Source organism: Scleropages formosus, chromosome 11 (genome assembly GCF_900964775.1).
Source record: "Scleropages formosus chromosome 11, fSclFor1.1, whole genome shotgun sequence".
In the NCBI taxonomy this organism is placed as follows: domain Eukaryota; kingdom Metazoa; phylum Chordata; class Actinopteri; order Osteoglossiformes; family Osteoglossidae; genus Scleropages; species Scleropages formosus.
Window position 1 is genome coordinate 22,911,539 of NC_041816.1, and position 17,797 is coordinate 22,929,335.

The 17,797-nt window shown below is 42.6% G+C and overlaps 2 protein-coding genes across 4 annotated transcripts; one reads left to right on the forward strand and one right to left on the reverse strand.

The window, feature by feature from the left end:
• Positions 1-1,130: 1,130 nt before the first annotated feature.
• LOC108940805 (mixed lineage kinase domain-like protein) lies at positions 1,131-11,364 on the reverse strand. 3 transcript variants are annotated; one of them, XM_018763175.2, is made up of 11 exons: positions 11,237-11,364; positions 8,069-8,518; positions 7,776-7,892; positions 5,485-5,662; positions 4,968-5,068; positions 4,490-4,625; positions 4,262-4,346; positions 3,955-4,094; positions 3,343-3,392; positions 2,748-2,888; positions 1,131-2,091 (listed from the first exon to the last, which is right to left on the reverse strand). In XM_018763175.2, exons 2-11 carry the CDS (start codon positions 8,514-8,516, stop codon positions 2,042-2,044), a joined length of 1,446 nt encoding a protein of 481 aa, XP_018618691.1. In that variant the 5' UTR covers positions 8,517-8,518; positions 11,237-11,364; the 3' UTR covers positions 1,131-2,041. The 3 variants fall into 3 exon arrangements, with proteins under 3 accessions (XP_018618691.1, XP_018618692.1, XP_018618693.1); XM_018763176.2 differs by lacking the exon at positions 11,237-11,364 and adding an exon at positions 10,664-10,925; XM_018763177.2 differs by lacking the exon at positions 11,237-11,364 and adding an exon at positions 8,914-9,038.
• Positions 11,365-13,690: 2,326 nt separating this feature from the next.
• Positions 13,691-17,715, forward strand: nob1 (NIN1 (RPN12) binding protein 1 homolog). Its single transcript, XM_018763698.2, has 9 exons — positions 13,691-13,765; positions 14,156-14,288; positions 14,838-14,971; positions 15,061-15,132; positions 15,835-15,960; positions 16,113-16,367; positions 16,458-16,555; positions 16,731-16,875; positions 17,162-17,715. The coding sequence occupies exons 1-9, from the start codon at positions 13,697-13,699 to the stop codon at positions 17,429-17,431; spliced, it is 1,302 nt and encodes a 433-aa protein (XP_018619214.2). The 5' UTR covers positions 13,691-13,696; the 3' UTR covers positions 17,432-17,715.
• The last annotated feature ends 82 nt before the right edge of the window (positions 17,716-17,797 follow it).

Consider the following 17,797-nt stretch of genomic DNA (forward strand, 5'->3'; position numbering starts at 1 on the left):
CCACTCTCATCTATACTGACGGCTAATCATGCGATCCTCCGAAAAGCTCTTCCCCTCCTAAAGAAAGAGGAATTAAATACGTGGTTCAGATAGCGGAACGCTCGACCGACGTTAGCAAAGGAAACCAGAGGAATCGGACCGAAGAAGGTGCGAAATGGAACGATAGCCGGAGAGATCGGGCCATTTAAGGATACGTTGATCAACGCGAAAGGCGTGATCATTTGCAAGCCGAAAATTTTTCTACAGTCCCATCTGAGAAAGAAAAATAGTACGGTGCTTTTCTGGGAGATAATGAGACTCTACTGCAATTCTATACAGGATGACAGGCCTAAGACAGTATTGCCAATAATTACCTTAGTTGGCCTATGGTGGATTCAGGAGTGTTATTCACATGTGAAAATCCACTTTCTTGCACAATTTCCTAGTCTTTTTTTCCTTTGGTTGCTCAGACTGTGTAAGCTGAAGACATGTAGAATGGGACTGGATTGTATTTTCTTTTAAATGAAGAAAAGCCTGAGCTAACAATATTCAAATTAAAAGCAGTGTCACAGAAGCCGTCCACTTTACCCTGGGATCTGGTCAGCAGAAAAATCTGTATGTCAGCACATTGTAACTGTAATAATAAAAAGAAGTCCATCATTAAGTTGGTCAAAAGTTTAGATCTGTGCTGTATGACAATATGGAGTTAATAATCATAACAGTCATCTTTTAATGTTTGCATATTTTCTTTATATTTTCATTCAATAGACGAAACATAGTAATGGACTTTGAAGGAACTCACAGTTGAAACCCAGTAACAAAGATCAAGTCTTAATAGCATATTAAAAACTGCATTGCTGCCTTAATGTCAAGACTAGCAATCAGGATAGTTGTAAAAAAAAAAAAAACAGCCTATAAAATTAAGGCTGAAATCAGAAGCACCTTTGTTGTGTAGACTAAAGCAAAAATTGTATCTTGTGAGGTTTACACAGCTTGTGTTTGTCAGAGGGCAGCTGCTCTAAAACCACTTGTATCCAGTGCTTGTAGCAGTAGGGGGGAAAAAAACATGCAGTCAGGTTTATGGATAAAGCCAAATGGTCATTTCATTTCACAGTCTTTCTTGCAATCTAATAAACAGCCTGATGGATCTGTAAGGGTATATTCATTCTTGGTGTACAGTTAGCTTCTTACAATGATTTAGCCATCCTTTATTTTTTACATGCCATGCTACATTGTTAGATTTTACATTTATTCATTAAGGAGACGCTTTTCTCCAAAGTGACGTACATCTCCGCAAATACAGTTTGTTCATACATTAGGAATGGAGTTCCATAAAACAACCATGATTGCCCTTAAATTATTTAACATCTGTAGCTGAAAGACAGACGTTTTTGGGGTTGTGGGGAGAAACCAGAGGGTAACACTGACCAGTTAACGTTGCAGTCTGTACACTGCCTTTTTTTTTTTCTTTTGCACAGACTGCAATGTTAACCAGCCTATTATTTGAATAATTTCATATTGCAGGGAAGAAAGTACTGTCAAGAACAGGGTGAATTCTAGTTTGTACATACATCATCTTCAGTGGTTTATTTTCACCCCATTCCTGTGGTTTTCAAAAAGCATTACTTTAACATATACATATCTGAAACAATGCAAACTATGACTAAGATGAAACGTCCCTGAAAAACTAGCATTTTCCCCTAACCCAAGTTCTGTAGAACAATCTGCAGTTCCATAACCCTCAGCAGCATATACATTTAACACAACTGCACTTTGTATTTCAGAATAAAATCTACACAAGTTGTAGACATTTTTCTTTGAAACAATGCTTTCCATCTCATTGTGCTTTACATTAGCATGAAGGTTCTGTAACAGATGAAGTGTGAAATTCTGGATACGTGCAAATACAGGAAAACAAAGATTTCCCCCCACACAGAGCAAGAAAACATGAAGCCAGTCAGCTCTTGACTGGGTTTCTCCGTTTGTCCGGACACTGCGGTCTCAGCAATGTAGGACTCCTGCATTTGAACAGCTTGGTGTGACCAGGCCCTCCACTCTCTCCTCAGTCCTCCTCCAGTTCCTGCACAACCTTGCGCAGCTTGTCTACCAACACTGCGGGGTGGTTCGAAACAGCATTATCACCAACACTGTGTATATATAGGTGCCACCACTTAAAGTGGGATGTTAATACAGCAATGGTGTCAAGGCGCTGAACTTGATAAAGAAATCTGTTGTACCTGCAAGTTATGGTGTTTAGTCTGAGAGCTTACATAAAATGCATTAACTTAATAAAACTACTAAAAATCATTGCGCTACATTTAATAAAAATGCTGACTACAAGCTGAAGTGCAGGCAGTCCCCGGGTTACGAACGTTTGACTTACATACAACCCATAGTTACGAACCACCCCCATAAAGCCTGTTACTGTATGACAGACTCCCCTACAGATCTTATGATTCAAGCTGTAGTCTTAAAACAAGGCTTTTGCCAAATTTATGATTCAGGAATTCTGCTAAAGTAAAATATCCAGTAGTATACAGCGCCAGTCAAAAGTCTGCATACATTTTCTGGAATCTAGTTTTTCCCACATGGCAAATTTCGGCAAGCTATCACCCAGCATGTCTTCCCCAATTCTTCTGCAATTTGAAAACATCCAAGACCCTTGCGAGTTGCTTGGCTTGACTTTTGTCCCAAGCAATTATTGCCCAGGATGCTCACGCGTACCCAGACTTTTGACTGCAGCTTCAATAGGTGTGGGTGTGCAGTACCTCCAGCTGTGGGCCGGTGGAAGGGGTCATAGGCACGGCTGGCACTGATCAAACTGGCAAAGATCTGAGGGCAGTCAGATGGAAGGGGCTCCATGGTCTTCTCCTCACAGACCTTATGGTACACCTCTTTGGAGCTGCAGCCTGATTATGAAATATTATGTAAACACAATGTATTACCGTCTTAAGTACAGAGCAGAGTTACTTTCTGTCGTTTCAGTAATTAAATATTTTTGGATACCGTTTGGAATAATAATGACAGTAGTATCCCACTAGCAGAGGGGCGCGGTGGTGCAGTGGGTTTGGCCGGATCCTGCTCTCTGGTGGGTCTGGGGTTCAAGTCCTGCTTGGGGTGCCTTGTGATGGACTAGCGTCCTGCCCTGGATGTGTCCCCTCCCCCTCTGGCCCTGTGCCCTGTGTTGTTGGGTTAGGCTCTGACTTGCCACGACCCCGCTCGGGACTAGCGGTTTCAGACTGTGTGCGTGTGCATCCCACTAGCAATTCATTGCGATAACATCTGATTATATTTCAGTTTTAAACTCAAGGAACAACAGGTCTAATCAGTGTCTCTACTTGCTTCTAACACATGGACACATACCTTTGTAGGGTATCTGACGAGTTGCGACTTCCCACAAGACAATCCCAAAGCTGCAAAGGAGACACAAGCAGAGCCTTTTGATTTAACCTTGCATTTTTTGCGATTAGCATGCTATATTTATTTGAATAAAACTCACCCCGCGTATGTCTCGCACCCCTAATTTTACTTCACGAAGAAAGAAGTTTTGCATATACCTCGCACATGACGTAAACGGAAAGTCGCATTACAAAACACCAATAAGTAAAGAAGAGCATTCCGAGGACCTAAATGTGGAAAGTTTCCTGCATTGGAGGACGAGTTATTTGAACGTGTGTCAGGTTTGCGTGAAGATGGTTGCTGTGTTTCGCACAAAGAGCATGTGAGCAATTATTAATAATGGATACTGAGGATTTAATTATAAACATAATTTTCTTCATGAAAAACTTTAGTTTCCGAAAAGTCCCGCATACAGTATATCTTGTGCCCCGATTTTTTAACTTGAAGAATTTTGAAAACCGTGTTATATTCCAGTAAATAGGGTTTTTGATAGCAACTGTCATGCAAAAAGATTCCCCTGCATGGTACAGTTTACTCAGTGACGTCCAACAGATGTTTCCTTTAACTCGGACTTACCTATAGATCTCACAAGCCTTGTCATAGGGATGGTTCACATTCTCAAGCTGTTGAGGTGAGCAGTAATGTATGGAACTGCTCTTTCTGTCTTTGTTTTTCCTCAGAGAGGTCTCGGTTTTTGCCAGCTCAAAGCCTCCCAGCTTCGAACACACAAACGTCATTAATGTGCCGCATTAGTAACAAATTCTAAATGCTCACACACTTTCTTTTACTGGGAATAAAATGTAGAGAAATGGCATCAGGGATAAATGTCAGCTTACTGAGATCAGCATCTTGCAGGATTGTTGATGGGAGGCAAGTTACCCACCTTAACCCTGTATCCAGAGTCCACCAGGAACTTCTGGCTGCTTATCGAACCATGAACTTTGAATTTCTCTTCTGACTGGTGTAACCTGCAAGAGAACAAAGACAACATAGTTCTAGCATTAGCCTAGCACTGATATGAATATACATTTCTAAAAAGGGTATTGGAGGGACTGTAAGATACAGGAGCAATTTAGTTAGGTGGAAGCTCCAGCCTCTCATCAATGGTCACCTGTAGATGCCTTGGGCTGCATCAAGACTCATGCGGGCACGCCGCTCCCAGGATAGTTTGCTTTGCCCATCCAGCACATCCCGCAGGTTACCCTTCTCACAGAACTCCATCACGATGAGGTAGTTTGGGTCTGGCCCTGGTGGCATGCAGAGGGAACGATGAATGACCACACACATGGAAAGGTCCAGCGGGAATCGGAGACAAAATAACTATTCTGCTACTGGGCCTTTGTGTTAAGTGGACTGGAACTCCAGACAGGATCAAGTCCCTTCATAAATTCAAACGTATAAAAGGGATACATCCAGTATCAACTTTGTAAGCAATGAAAGTTGCTGTGAATAGAAGCGTCAGATAAGCAATTGTATGAAAATAAAAGGAAATTAAAGATGCGAGCAAGTCTAACAACCAAGTGTTTCATGGTCTGGAAGGAGAATTCTCAAAAAAAAAAAAAAAAAATTCTGTAAACTTTTTGGCTCACCATTCTCATCTTGGACACAGATGCCAAACATGCGCAGAATGTTAGGTGACTCAAAGCGCCGCATAGTTTCTATTTCCTTTTTGAAGACTGTCCTCACCTGCCTGTGACCACAGAATAATGTTTTAATCCATATTTAGGTCACACAGACTCAGTCAGGAACACGAGGTCTCTTTTTAGCTATAAATGCATTCAGAGCTCAGGCTAAGAACATCTTACTTGGAGGTACTGGTTTCATCTTTGCATCCGCATATTACTGAATTACTGTGTTTTCACTCGATATTATGAGATCAACTATGAAAAACTTCCACAACCAGCTTAGAAGCCATCAACAATGAACAGTAACCTCAATGCTGTCTACTCAAAAAGCCAGTAAATAGTATTGAGCCAGATATTTCACTTGAAATTGTTCCAGAAAAACATATATTTTGTCAGTCTTTCCTGTGTATAATAGCAGGGAAATAATGCAGGAAACAGTAGCCTGATGCTACATAGATCTTGGATGATGAATGACTCCTACTCTGGGCTGTGGGACATGGGGCAGGTGAATCTCTTGATGGCCACAGTAAACTTGTTGTATTCTCCCTTGTACATCTCAGAGGTTGCGGTTTTCATGAAGGGCATCTTGGGCACGTCGTAGGTCAGCTCCTCTGGCTTGATCTCCCTTATGTCCATCTGGTGGATGGAGGGCCTCTTTACTGCAGGTAGAAAATACACATTACAGCAGTGTGAGCTGCAACTAGAAATAAAAGCCAAAGGAACTTTGAAGTAGTAAGGTGCTCTCATTCCATGCCTGGTCGTTTCAGCCTAGCAGTGAATAGTTGAGCTACTCTAGGTACTTATAGCCTTGTAAATGAAATTACTCATTGTTTTTGCGTAATTTTGGGCATCAACAAAACTAGATCCTTCTCAATGATCCAAAAGAACCTTCTCAAGATGGTGGCGCGGTAGCATGCAGCTGCAACTTCAGGTCCTCACACTACAAACTGCCTTCAGTACAGCCTTTGTTTTGTTTTGTCCTGTGTATTTGTCCTCTACTCCTGTTCCGTGTTGCACCACGGTCTCCGGAGAAACAAGATTTCATTCCACTGTATACAAGCTATGTAGAGGAATGACAATAAACAACATGAACTATAGCAACGCACAAGTGCAGAACACTGAGCAAACAGAGCTTAGCCTCAGACATGGAAGACAAGAGGTCAGACTTAATGGAAAAAGATGCAAATCATACATACAGCGGGAAGGGGGAAGAAAAATACTTACATGCTCATTCATTTAGCAGATGCTTTTCACCAAAGCAACTTCCAGTAAACATTATGTAGTAGCACTGGCCCACACTTTATCCACCCAAGGTGGCTTACACTGCTAGATACACTACTTACAATGAATCACCCATCCATCTACCATAGAAACTTATTACATTCCACCTCTCCTGAAATATATGGCAGTCTCTTACAAATAACTCCTGAAGAATCCAGACATGTGAATACAGGCTTCCTGGCTATTGCCGATATTGTTTGAACCTGAGACTTTGCTGGGAGTGTTCTCTGGAATGTGCAGCCTCAACCAGCCATCTGCATTCCTTCCAGAATGAGCTCCTTAACTGTTAGTCCGGATTCAAAGTAGACCGTTCCACAGAGACTGCCCTCATCACAGATTGAGACTCTCCAGTCTGCAAAAGCTGCTTCCCTTTCCTCAGTCCTCATTCTCCTCAGCTTGTTTGTAGCAGATGACACTCAACCACCACATTCTACTTCCCTCTCTTAGAAAGCTTGGCCTCAAAAGAACAATGTGGCTTAAGCCTTAATGTGTCCCTGCCTTCTCCTCAGGTTCTCTCAGTTGGTGTTCTGAATTGCCTCGTGCTGGGCCTCTTTTTTTAAAAAACCCAAAGTTCTTTACCCCCCAGCTGGTCTGTCCACCTGTCAAACTCTCCATCAAACTGTACAACTTCCTCATCTCACCTGCTTCGCTGGTTGAGAGCCTGAAAGAAACAATTAACTCACAGCTCCACCTCTCCCAACACACCAATGCCATAACCCAATTCTGCAGATACATAATGCATAAGGTCTGCAGAATCTGTTCTTGTCTCACAAAAAAAAAAAAAAAACTAAAAAGTTTCTGGTACAGGCTATGGTGATCTCACTTGACTGATACTGCCGTCTCTTCTTTTTCCAACTTCCTCCATCAAACCTCTCCAGCTGATACAGAATGTTGCTGCCCAAATTGTGTTTGGCCTGCCACAGAGTTCCCATGTATCATCCCCACCTCTTCATCTTTCCATATGAAGTTTAAGACTCTGGTTTCAACCTACAAGACCATCATTGGATCTGCTCCCCTATATTTACAGGACCCGATTGCTCAATATTCCGCAACCCAACTGCTATGCGCTTCTACCTCTGCCAGCATGGTGGTCCCATGCACAAGAGCAAGTCAAAAGCATGAAGGTTCTCAGTTCTCAATTCAGTGTGGTGGAATGATCATCTTCTCACTCAAAACTGTTTATTCCCTCTTAAGAAGCATCTCAAAATACAGCTCTTTCAGACTCCTCTCCAGGTCTCCTACCTACTCCATAAAGTCATACTTCATTATCTTTTTTTTTTTTTTTTTTTAAAAAGCACTCTATCAATTCTATATGTAATGTATGCTGGTTTAAATGGTTGCATTAGAAAATCTGATTGCACTTCAAGAATTGCATGTCTGCATCTATATCTTTGTTGGTTGGTGAAACTCACTTCCCATTTCTCCGAGCTGTATGTAACTTTGAACAAATGTTAAGTAAAACCGGTTTCCTAATTGCAAGCAATTACTCACAAGATGTCAACATGGCTTTGATGTCCTTCACGTCACTCTTGGTGGAATCTACCATCTCATGTATCGCATGCACAGCATCCACACTCTCCTTTGTCTCCTGTGCCAAGGACTGTAAGACTGTAGAGAAAACCAGAACCAACACTCAGGAATCGCCATCATCATAATTAAGTGTACTTAAAGTTTATGCCATTTTTAATCAATTAACCCATGTAAGGAATAAAACCATTTGAGGCCCACAACATGATCTCCTTGCCAATAACCAAAAAAAAAAAAGCTCTTTTGTGTTATCTCACGTTTCTCCAGCTCTCTGCGGTCACTTTCCCTGTCCTCATTGTCTTCCGTCCTCCGTGTGGTCTCTTTAAACACTCTCTGCAGCATCTCCTTCTGGTCAGCCTGTAGTGCCAGCGACAGGAGCTGCGCAGAATCGTTCAGGCGCTCATTTAGGACCTCGAACTCCTCGCCCAGGTCATAGGCCTTGATGATACGTCGAAAACAGCCAGTAGAGGCGTACTTCTCCACCACCTTGCGGGTGGACTCCAGCGTGAGCCGCAGCTCCTGGAGGCCGCGATGCACCAGCTCTGGATGCCCTCCAGGGCCCTTCACCTTCACAGCTTTCACCAGCTCCACTAGGGCCGCTACACGCATGCCCAGTCGTGCACAACGCTTCTTATTGGCCTTCACCTCCCCACATAGCGAGTGCAGCTTCTCTGCTATGGACAGAATAGGATCCACCAGGTCCATGGCTGGAGAAGAACAAAACAATTATAAAGCAAGCAACTATTGTTTTATATAAAGCTATGCAATGAGTTAGAAGTCATAATGGTATCAAGCATTCAGATGATCATGTTTGATTCCTGTAGTTATAGTAGCAATTAGTCTTGGAAAATATACAAGCATACTTTTTTTTTGTAAATCTTGTACACAGTGATAAAGAAACAAACTGGTGGCAAAACGTGAAACTCAGATCCAGTCTTACATTGTTTTCACCCCCTCCGTTGAACCACTAAAATGAACTTCCTCTTTGAAGAGGAAGCTTTTTTGCTGAGTACAAATCCATAAGTTCTTTAGGATCATGCAGGCTTGCACAGAAATACTGCAGTTATCCTTCAATAGTGTTACCCTGACCTTCTAAACTCACCGGAGCTTAGAGAAAGAGGTTGGTGTCTTATACCAGAAAAGAGACTGTGAGCAATCCGTGAAACCAATGTCCCAAAAAGATGTCAATTACAGTCATTTTTATAACCAGCACCTAAGAGACAAAAAGTGATTCTTTAATGCCTTTTTATAGTAATATTTACTAAGGTGTAGGGGGTGTGGTAGCACAGGGGGTTTGATCAGGTCCTGCTCTCTGTTGGGTCTGGGGTTCAAGTCCCACTTGGGGCACCTTGCGATGGACTGGTGTCCCATCCTGGGTGTGTCCCCTCACCCTCTGGCCTTGCGCCCTGTGTTGCTGGGTTTGCCGCAACCCTGCTTGGGATAAGTGGTGTCTCTGCCTTTCTTTCCTTCTTTACTAAGGTCCAGTCAGTAAATATACTCACACATGCCTCTAGTTGTGTTTTGAGCCCTCGGTCAGTTCTTGTTCCATGCATCCCATGTATTTGTCATGTCTGCCATGAGCACTAATAAAAACAACCATCAAAGGTCTGGGTCTAAATCACCTGGCAAAATGTGGTGCAGCTGTTCCCAATGATGAAACTGCGGAAGAAGCTATAAAAGCCAAAAAAGGAGTCTACAGATTTCTGGTTGCAAGTGAAGTGTCCACTGGTGGCCACCACCTGTAATTTGCTACTAGTCCAAAGATCTGGTTTCCAAAGTTCTTGTCAGAGTGTGTTTCTGTTTGAGCCCTGAGTTTGTCTTTATTGTGCATCATGCCTGTGGCCTTGTCCTAATCAGTTGCACCTGCCCCAAACCAGAGCAGCATGTATTCCACTGATGTATGGATGAGTGACCCATTGTAAGTAGTGTATCTAGCAGTGTAAGTCACCGCAGTGAATAAGGTGTGTGGGCTAGTAACACTACATAGCATCCATTGTAAGTTGCTCTGGAGAAAAGAGTCTAAGTGAATAAATTTAAATGTATAAAGAAGCTGTTCCTGCTCCCCTGGGTGTGGAATCTGGTCTGTGAAAGATGCATTTCTTATGTGTGACAAGAATCAGTCTACTTACCTGGCCTTCCCTGACCCTTGGCTTCCCTCTGCCCCGTTTTCAACATCCACGGCTCCTAACTCCAGCATCGCTTCCTCAACTCTACATTTGCCCCAAGAACCGTGTCTGCACCTCGACCGACCAACCCACGCCTGTCCCTGACCACGGTTCTTGCCTGTTCCTCTGCGTCAGTAATAAAAATCCCGCAGTGGGGTCCGCAGAGACTCCTCGGTGTCCCGCCTTCGTCGACTACTTGCCCATGGTGCCCTTGTCCTGGTCCTTTGTCTCGTTTCCGTGTGCTTGTCCTATTCCAGCCTGGGTCCTCATTTAAAATGTCCTCTGTGGTTTCTCCCATCACACCTACACTTTGCCTCTTAATTTATTCTGCGCACTCATCTTTTCACTCTGCCTGTAAGTTTCACATCCCTCTGCCCACACTGGGCTGTTATAATAATGCATGTCTGTATGACCTCCGGATCTCCATCCATCCATTTTCTTACCCGCTTGTCCTACTAGGGTTGCGGTGACCTCTGGATGTGATGGTATTGAATGACTAAATTACCTGTATATTTCTTAGCTCTGAAATCACATGAAATGGTTTAAATTGAACAAAACCCAACTGCCCTGCTTGTGAAATGTTTCTTCAGCAGAGCTACCAGAAGATATTGCCTCACATGGAAGACTTTCATTGATGTTACCTAACCGCAGATGGGGTTGGGTTTTTCCAGGAAGTTCTTTATTTACCTTAAACACTCGGGGCCAGTTTCCTCTGGAAATCAACAACACTGCTTGAAGAGAACGTGCCAAAAATAGCTCCACGATGTAAAGCGCATCCAAACGTTCGACTCTGTCGCGGAGGCCAATACAGCAAATAATGTTTTAACTGTTCGTTAATCTTCAAACTGTGAACTGCGACTGACTTTTCAGAATTTTCCACTTAAAATTCTTTGATAAAGCCACATTTCAAACGTCTGTGGTTTAGTTTTCATTCAGCCTCAATGTCCAATGTGCTCTTTTGACCTGCCATGTAGAAAAATCCTTTCCTTCTCTGTTCTAAACAACTGCCAAGTAGTGACAAGCCTGGAGTCGATTAATTTCCACCAGTAAAACTCTCTCACAAACGCTCTTCTTTCACTCACAATTATTTCAGTGTTAAAAATAAACAAGCTGTAATAAATCCATCAGAGAGACAAATTCATTGGACATTTGGCTTGCTGAATGAGACGCTTTTTAATTTCGGCAGAGTCTGAAGTCAGGAAGTTTCACAGAATTAAGGAAGACTAACTTATCTTGTCTATAGAAACAAATGTTTGATACCTGTTAGAGAAGGACCTCGCGCTACCGATGGATTTCCTTCGCTCCTCGAGGAAAAGCACGATTTCAACAGCCAGTATAGTTTACAAACTGAAAGTAAAGCATGTTTTAACGCCCAGCGCTGATGTCTGCGTGGCCCCTCCCTTGTACTTTGTGCACCCACCCCCAAGGCCCGTCTACGTTCCTCACAAAGCAGAGAATCGCACGATTGCTCAATTCTATCTTAGTCCGGCATCTCCTTACCTCCCTCCGACACGCCAAATTTTCCCATCATTGTTGCTCAATCTCAGGGTTTCCTTTCAACATCTTCTTTATCAAACAAAATAAGTACTACAAATAGGATTACTTCAGTATATGACACGTTCAGAATTATTCTGCACCTCTAACACAAACGATTCATAGTAGGATGAAAGTTTTAATTGTCCAAAGTATGTATTTCTAGAGATCAAAGTATAAAATCATCTTACACATCTTACAATTTACATTTACGTTCATTCGTTTAGCAGAACCTTTCCTCCAAAACAATGTACATCTCATAGAAAATACAATGTATTCATTACATTAGGAGAAAGAGACATAGTTGTAAATGTGTGATGCTTAAGTAAAGTTAATTAGTTACTTTCCACTATATGTACCAGTGTTCATCACACGAGTAGCTGCATAAAACTCAGAATGGACAAATCCTGATCACATTCCTACATTTTTTTTTGAGATACACAAACATTTATCTACAATAGAGGAGTAGCGGCTGTGTAAAGGCGTATCTGGGCATGAAACATCTTAAATGTTTCATACTGAACTTACTGTGAAGGTACATTTAATCTTTAGAATGTCATGATTTTTTTGTGGTACTTGAAATATTATTGTTAGCCATTATTTAGCTGATGCCTTTGTTCATCTTGACATTCAGCTTTACATTTTGTGCACAAAGCTGCTTGCATTGGCTTGCTCATTTATATTGCTGGCTGGAGCAATAGAGGGTTAGTGCTTTACTCAAGGGTTCTAGAGCCTCTGCAGGGATTTGAGCCCAGGCGCTTTTGTTGGTGGGATAATGGCTCTAAACACTGAGCTACAGTATTTGCCCTCTGGCGTGATCTTGTCTGTGCTTGTGTGCAAACAAATAACATGAAACCAGGCTATAATTATTTAATTATGAGAGTAGTAGGGAAATGTTTGTACTTTAGTATGCTGGGTACCACAGGCAGATGAAGAAAGAAGGCTGTCAAAGTTCTTATGAGAGGCGATTTACATGGCTGTGGAACGGGAGCGGTCAGAAATGTGTTCAAGGTTGCGCTTTTTGGACACTGGCTGAAATCTGATCAACCCTGGTTGGGTCTTGGAAGCCTAGTGAGGCCATCTGATGTTGAAAGGCCCGAAACACTGAAACTGCAATCGTGATTTTTGAAGCCTGCGACGAGAATGAATATGTCGCTCCCGAAATCCTCACAAGGCTTGAGCTAAAAATGGAAACTGAAATAAAGTGTTTTAAGGAGCATTTCCCAGTCTCCACGGCATAAGAGCACTTAGAAAGTGTTGACGTTCAAACCCATCGACACACTGCGGCTTTGGATTAGCAACAGTGCTAGGCAAACCCTTGTCTCTTGATATTTACATTTATTCATTTAGCTGGTACTTTTCTTTAAAGCAACTTACAGTGTTAAGGTTACAATTATTTAACCATTTATACAGCTGGGTAATTTTACTGGAGTAATTTAGGGCAAGTATCTTGCTTAACACTACTACAGCCAAATGTGGGGATCAAACCTCTAGGTCCAAAGGCAGTAGCACTAACCACTATGCTACCAGCTCTCTATTTGTGTTATGTGTTTTAAAATTTTGTTTAACCTCATAGTTGCTGTAGAGCCTTGAATCCACCATTTTGTTTGAAGATTATAACTATTTTAAGCAAGAGGCCGTTTTGCACCGGCTGGTGGGAGCAGCTCTGCAATTTGACTACATTTACAGGTAAAATACAAGTATTGCTGTGGTGGTCAGGCCCAGCAGGAAGAGAGAGTGTACAGTGTGAAGGTCCAGTCCTGGTTTTGAATCTTTTTTTTTTTTTTTTTTTGCAGGTCTGTGTACAAACCAACATTTATGTCATTTTAACAATTCAAGTGCTGTGTGTGGTTCATTGTGTAAAGGGTTTAGCCATGTTTTTGAGTCAAGTTTTGGAAGATATTTCTGGTTTTAAAAATTCAGAAGTTTAGTAAAGTAATTTAAAATACAAAAAGAAAAAAAAAACTAGGGCAATACTGAGCTAGTTATTGCATTTTGTTACTGTCTATTATTGTGATAATTGTCGTTGCTTATCCCAGTCGATAGATGGCGATAGAATTCTCTAACAGTCATTCGTGGAAATAGTACAGCGAAGAAGAATATGAAGCGCACCTCGGATTGGTTCACCTTTGTGTCTATGTCGCGTTCCTGAATTCCCGCGTGTGATTGGCTGGCCAGAAATTCAAGATGGCGCCCACCATGGTGGAGCATGTTGTTGCGGATGCAGGGGCGTTCTTAAAAAAAGCACCTTTACAGGTGAGAAAAAGTTTTTTTTAAATATTTTACGTCACATTTCAATATGCTGAGAGTGTTACCTATTAATAACTTTACTTTTATTTAAGAAATCTGCTTTCTTCACTCGCATATTATATGAGTTATCGTTTGCTGGCTAATCACGTCGTTACTTGCTTTACCTGCATTAAAAATCAACTTCAAAGTGTTACTTGATCTCTTACCGCTAATGTTATATATTTGGATGTGTAAATTAAGCTGCCATGAGTTGATTCACATGTCAACCACACCGAGTCCGTCCTGCTGGGTTCGTTCCAGTGAGTCACGTGATGGCTCCGTTTTGTTTATCGTCACGTGGTTGTGATTTGTGTATTTCCACCACTGTGTCTGCACGTGTTTGTGTTTCGTGTTCAGGAGATCGGCAAGAACATTTATACCGTCAAAGCTGTTGTGGAGGAAATACGAGACAAACCAACGAGGAGGAGTCTTGCCTTTCTGCCCTATAAACTAAATTTTAAGGAGCCCTTTCCAGAATATGTACGCCTAGGTAGGTAATTCCAGTTCTTCTCTTGACAAATTATTTACCCTGAAAACGTCTGTGAGTCGCCTGGCTTGATAATATTAACTATTTACTTAATTATTTTTTAGTCATGTATTGTTCTCTGAGGGGGGATGCGGTGGCGCAACAGGTTTGACCGGTGCCTTGCTGTGTGGCGGGTCTGGGGTTCGAGTCCTGCTTGGGGTGTGCAGCGGCCCTGCCTTTCTCCCCCGTGTTTGCTTCCCCCACCATGCAGAGGAAGGACCTGGCGACCCACCTCTGTTCCTCCCTTGACTTGCCTTGGAAACCACACGAGTGGTCGCCGTGGATCGGCTCTGACTCGGCACCTTGCATGCTTTGTTCTCTGAGGTGTACTCTCTTTGGAGAAAAGCATTTGCTAAATGTATCGCTGTAGATGCATTTACTTTTTCTGTCATTAATTCATCGTGCATTAAAAAGCTTTTGAACTGGTGTCAGTACTTTTGTTTTTTAGGTTTTGCCATTTTTTGCGCATCGTGTACTTAAAGGAGAACGTTTGCGTATGTTTGATGCCCGCAGTGACCGAGTTCTCCAAAAAGACAGGAGACTATCCCAGCCTTTCAGCCACAGATATTAAGGTCTTGGCCTTAACCTATCAGCTGGAGTGTGAGATTGTGGGGACTGGACACCTGAAGAAAGAGCCAGATGTCAATGTGAGTGAATGGGTTCCAGGCGTTACTACAGTGTGTTGAAAACCAGGGTGAAATTGTGTTGCTCACCCTCTTTTGTTCAATGGTCACAGGTTAAAATATGCAGTACACTGCGTCACCCAGAGGCCCCAGTTGACATTGCAGGCTTTCACCTTCCATCAAAGGTAAGAAAAAAGAGGACTTTAGAGTGATTCTCAAAAAACATGTTGCAAAGTAAATCCCCCCCCCAATGGATTACTCAGTAATTTATCTCTTTAGGCATGTAATGCAAACTCTAAGTTCCTTTCATTGAAATAACTGGGACTTAAGAAGCAGCTGGTACCATAATGGTTATATCACCTGAGAATATCAGCTTCACTGTTGTACCCTTGAGCATGGTACTCATCCTGAATAGCTTCAGTAATAATTACCCTGCTGTATAAATGGGTTGACCATTGTAAGTTGTTTTGAAGAAAAATGTCAGCTATATTGATAAATACGATAGTCGTGCAAAGCAAGTTCTCTGCGCTTCCAATTGTGTTTTGTTATTGTGCGATGCACATTTAAATGGCATAGGCATGCAGTGGTTAGTACAGTATGTAGCTCTCACATGTCCTGGGCTGTGGATTTCAATGTAGCTTGGTCTGTTTGGCTTGTATGTTCTCCCTGTCAGGTTCCTCTGGATACTCCAGTTTCCTCCCACACAAAAAATGTTTCAGCTGAATGGGTGAAAGTAAATTGCCCTTATGTACTCATGTACAATAACCCTGCAACGCGCTAGCGTCCTTTCCAGGGTATACTCTGCAACACTATGACCCTGAAATAGATAGTTACTGAAAAATGGTTGATGATGTAAATTGTGATTCCTGTCCTTTGATTGTGTTTAGAAACACCTGGAAGGACCAGCTACAGACAACCAGAATGTACCGCCTTCAGAAAGTGATGAGTTCAACAGTTTTCAGTTCTGGAAAAATCCTTTGCCCAGCATTGAGATGGAATTACTGGAGCTGTTGGTGAGCAGAACAGTGTCAAGATAAAAGAAAAATTAAGTCAAACAGTCACTACATGTCTTAAGTGTGCTGCTGTAGGATAGAATGTTATGGGATCCTACTTTTGTATGAATCCTTAACGGTTTATATGAACATAATCTATCGTTCCCACACAGAATGCGGAAACCGTCTCAGCTGTGGAGAATGAAGCTGAGAAGCTGCAGTCAGTCCACATCTCTGCCGAGGGTCAGGGTTCTGGTGAGGATGGCAGCAGCTCAGAGGAAGAAAGTGAAGAGAATGAGGATGATGACGATGATGGAGGAGGCTGGATCACTCCCAGCAACATCAAACAGATCCAGGAGGACATGGGTGTGTTTGAGAATCCTACAGATACCAAAGTAGGGTGTGTGACCACTGACTTCTCCATGCAGGTAACTCCCCACATAATGATTTACAAAATCAGTTTGGAACAGTAGCTTTTTTTCTCCCCCCCCATAAACTGGGTCCTATGTATTTTGCAGAATGTTCTCATTCAAATTGGACTCCACGTCCTCTCGGTGAACGGAATGCTGATCAAGCAGACTAGGAACTACATTCTACGCTGCCATGCCTGTTTCAAGTGAGTTTCTAGGAGGGGAAGCAAAAAACCTACAGCTGTCCTGTGTGCACTTTTCATGTACACAATCGCAGTATTAACTTAGGTTAAAATTGCAGAAAAGACAGCGAATGTGCTGCACTACGAGAATACTGATATTGGTAAAAATGTTAAATATGTGAGTATTTTCCTGCTTCAGGACCACAACAAACATGACCAAAGTGTTCTGCCCAAATTGTGGGAACAAGACCCTGAAGAAGATTGCAGTTACGATCAATGAGGATGGTAATGTGCAGATGCATTTCTCACGGAACCCCAAAGTGCTGAACCCTAAAGGACTGAGGGTTAGTAAAGAAGCTAGTTAGACTCTTTGGGGGGGGGGGGGGCAATGACAATGTGTTTTCATATCTGTTGGAGATCCATTGAAAATGGTTAGTTCTTTACCATGGCACAGCATACATCTGTTTGACCCATTAGTTTAAGCCAAAGCTGTGTTAAGCCCCTCAAGGACTTTTTTTTTGTGGTATTTCAACAGTGATTTGTCACTTCTCAGAGACTGAAGAATTTTCCACGTCAGGGGCAATGTTATTTACTGTGGGTACTGTGGGATTTACCTCTGTTCCCTGGCAGTATTCTCTGCCCTTGCCAAAAGGGGGGAAACACGGCAACAACCCCTACTTGGTAGAGGACCAGAGGTTTCCCCAGCAGCGGCTGTCTCGCAAGGCCCGGCAGAAGACGGATGTCTTCAACCCAGACTACGTGGCGGGCAGCTCCCCCTTTGCCGAGAACGACATCTACAGCCGAGCAGCCAGCCTGCACCTGCGGGACGCTCAATGCGGAGGAGGGCGCCGTCGCACCAACCCTAATACGGCACGTAAGAAGTTCGTCAAGAAAAAATAACTATCCTGAAACGGGCAGAGGATCTCCAGTTCCAGGGGAACAGGGGGTGCTGCAGGACTGAAGCCCGACAGTAATCGTTTATCTGTCTTGCGTGAAATATCTCTGCTCTTACAGGCCACTGGGCTTTTATTACAAAGATGACCGCCATTGTTGTAAAAGTGTACATGAGGTTGAGCAGCAGCCCTCTCTGGAGTAACAGTTTGTCCCAGTTACTGAATTTAAAACTGCTGGAAGGGAATTGATGTCAAGTTCTGACATATGCTCTTCTGCGGAGGGAATGCCTTGTTGCAAGCAATAAATCAATATTTAATCTGTCTGATTTCTTAACGAGTTCAAATTTAAAACAAGGGGATTCTGAAAACTTCA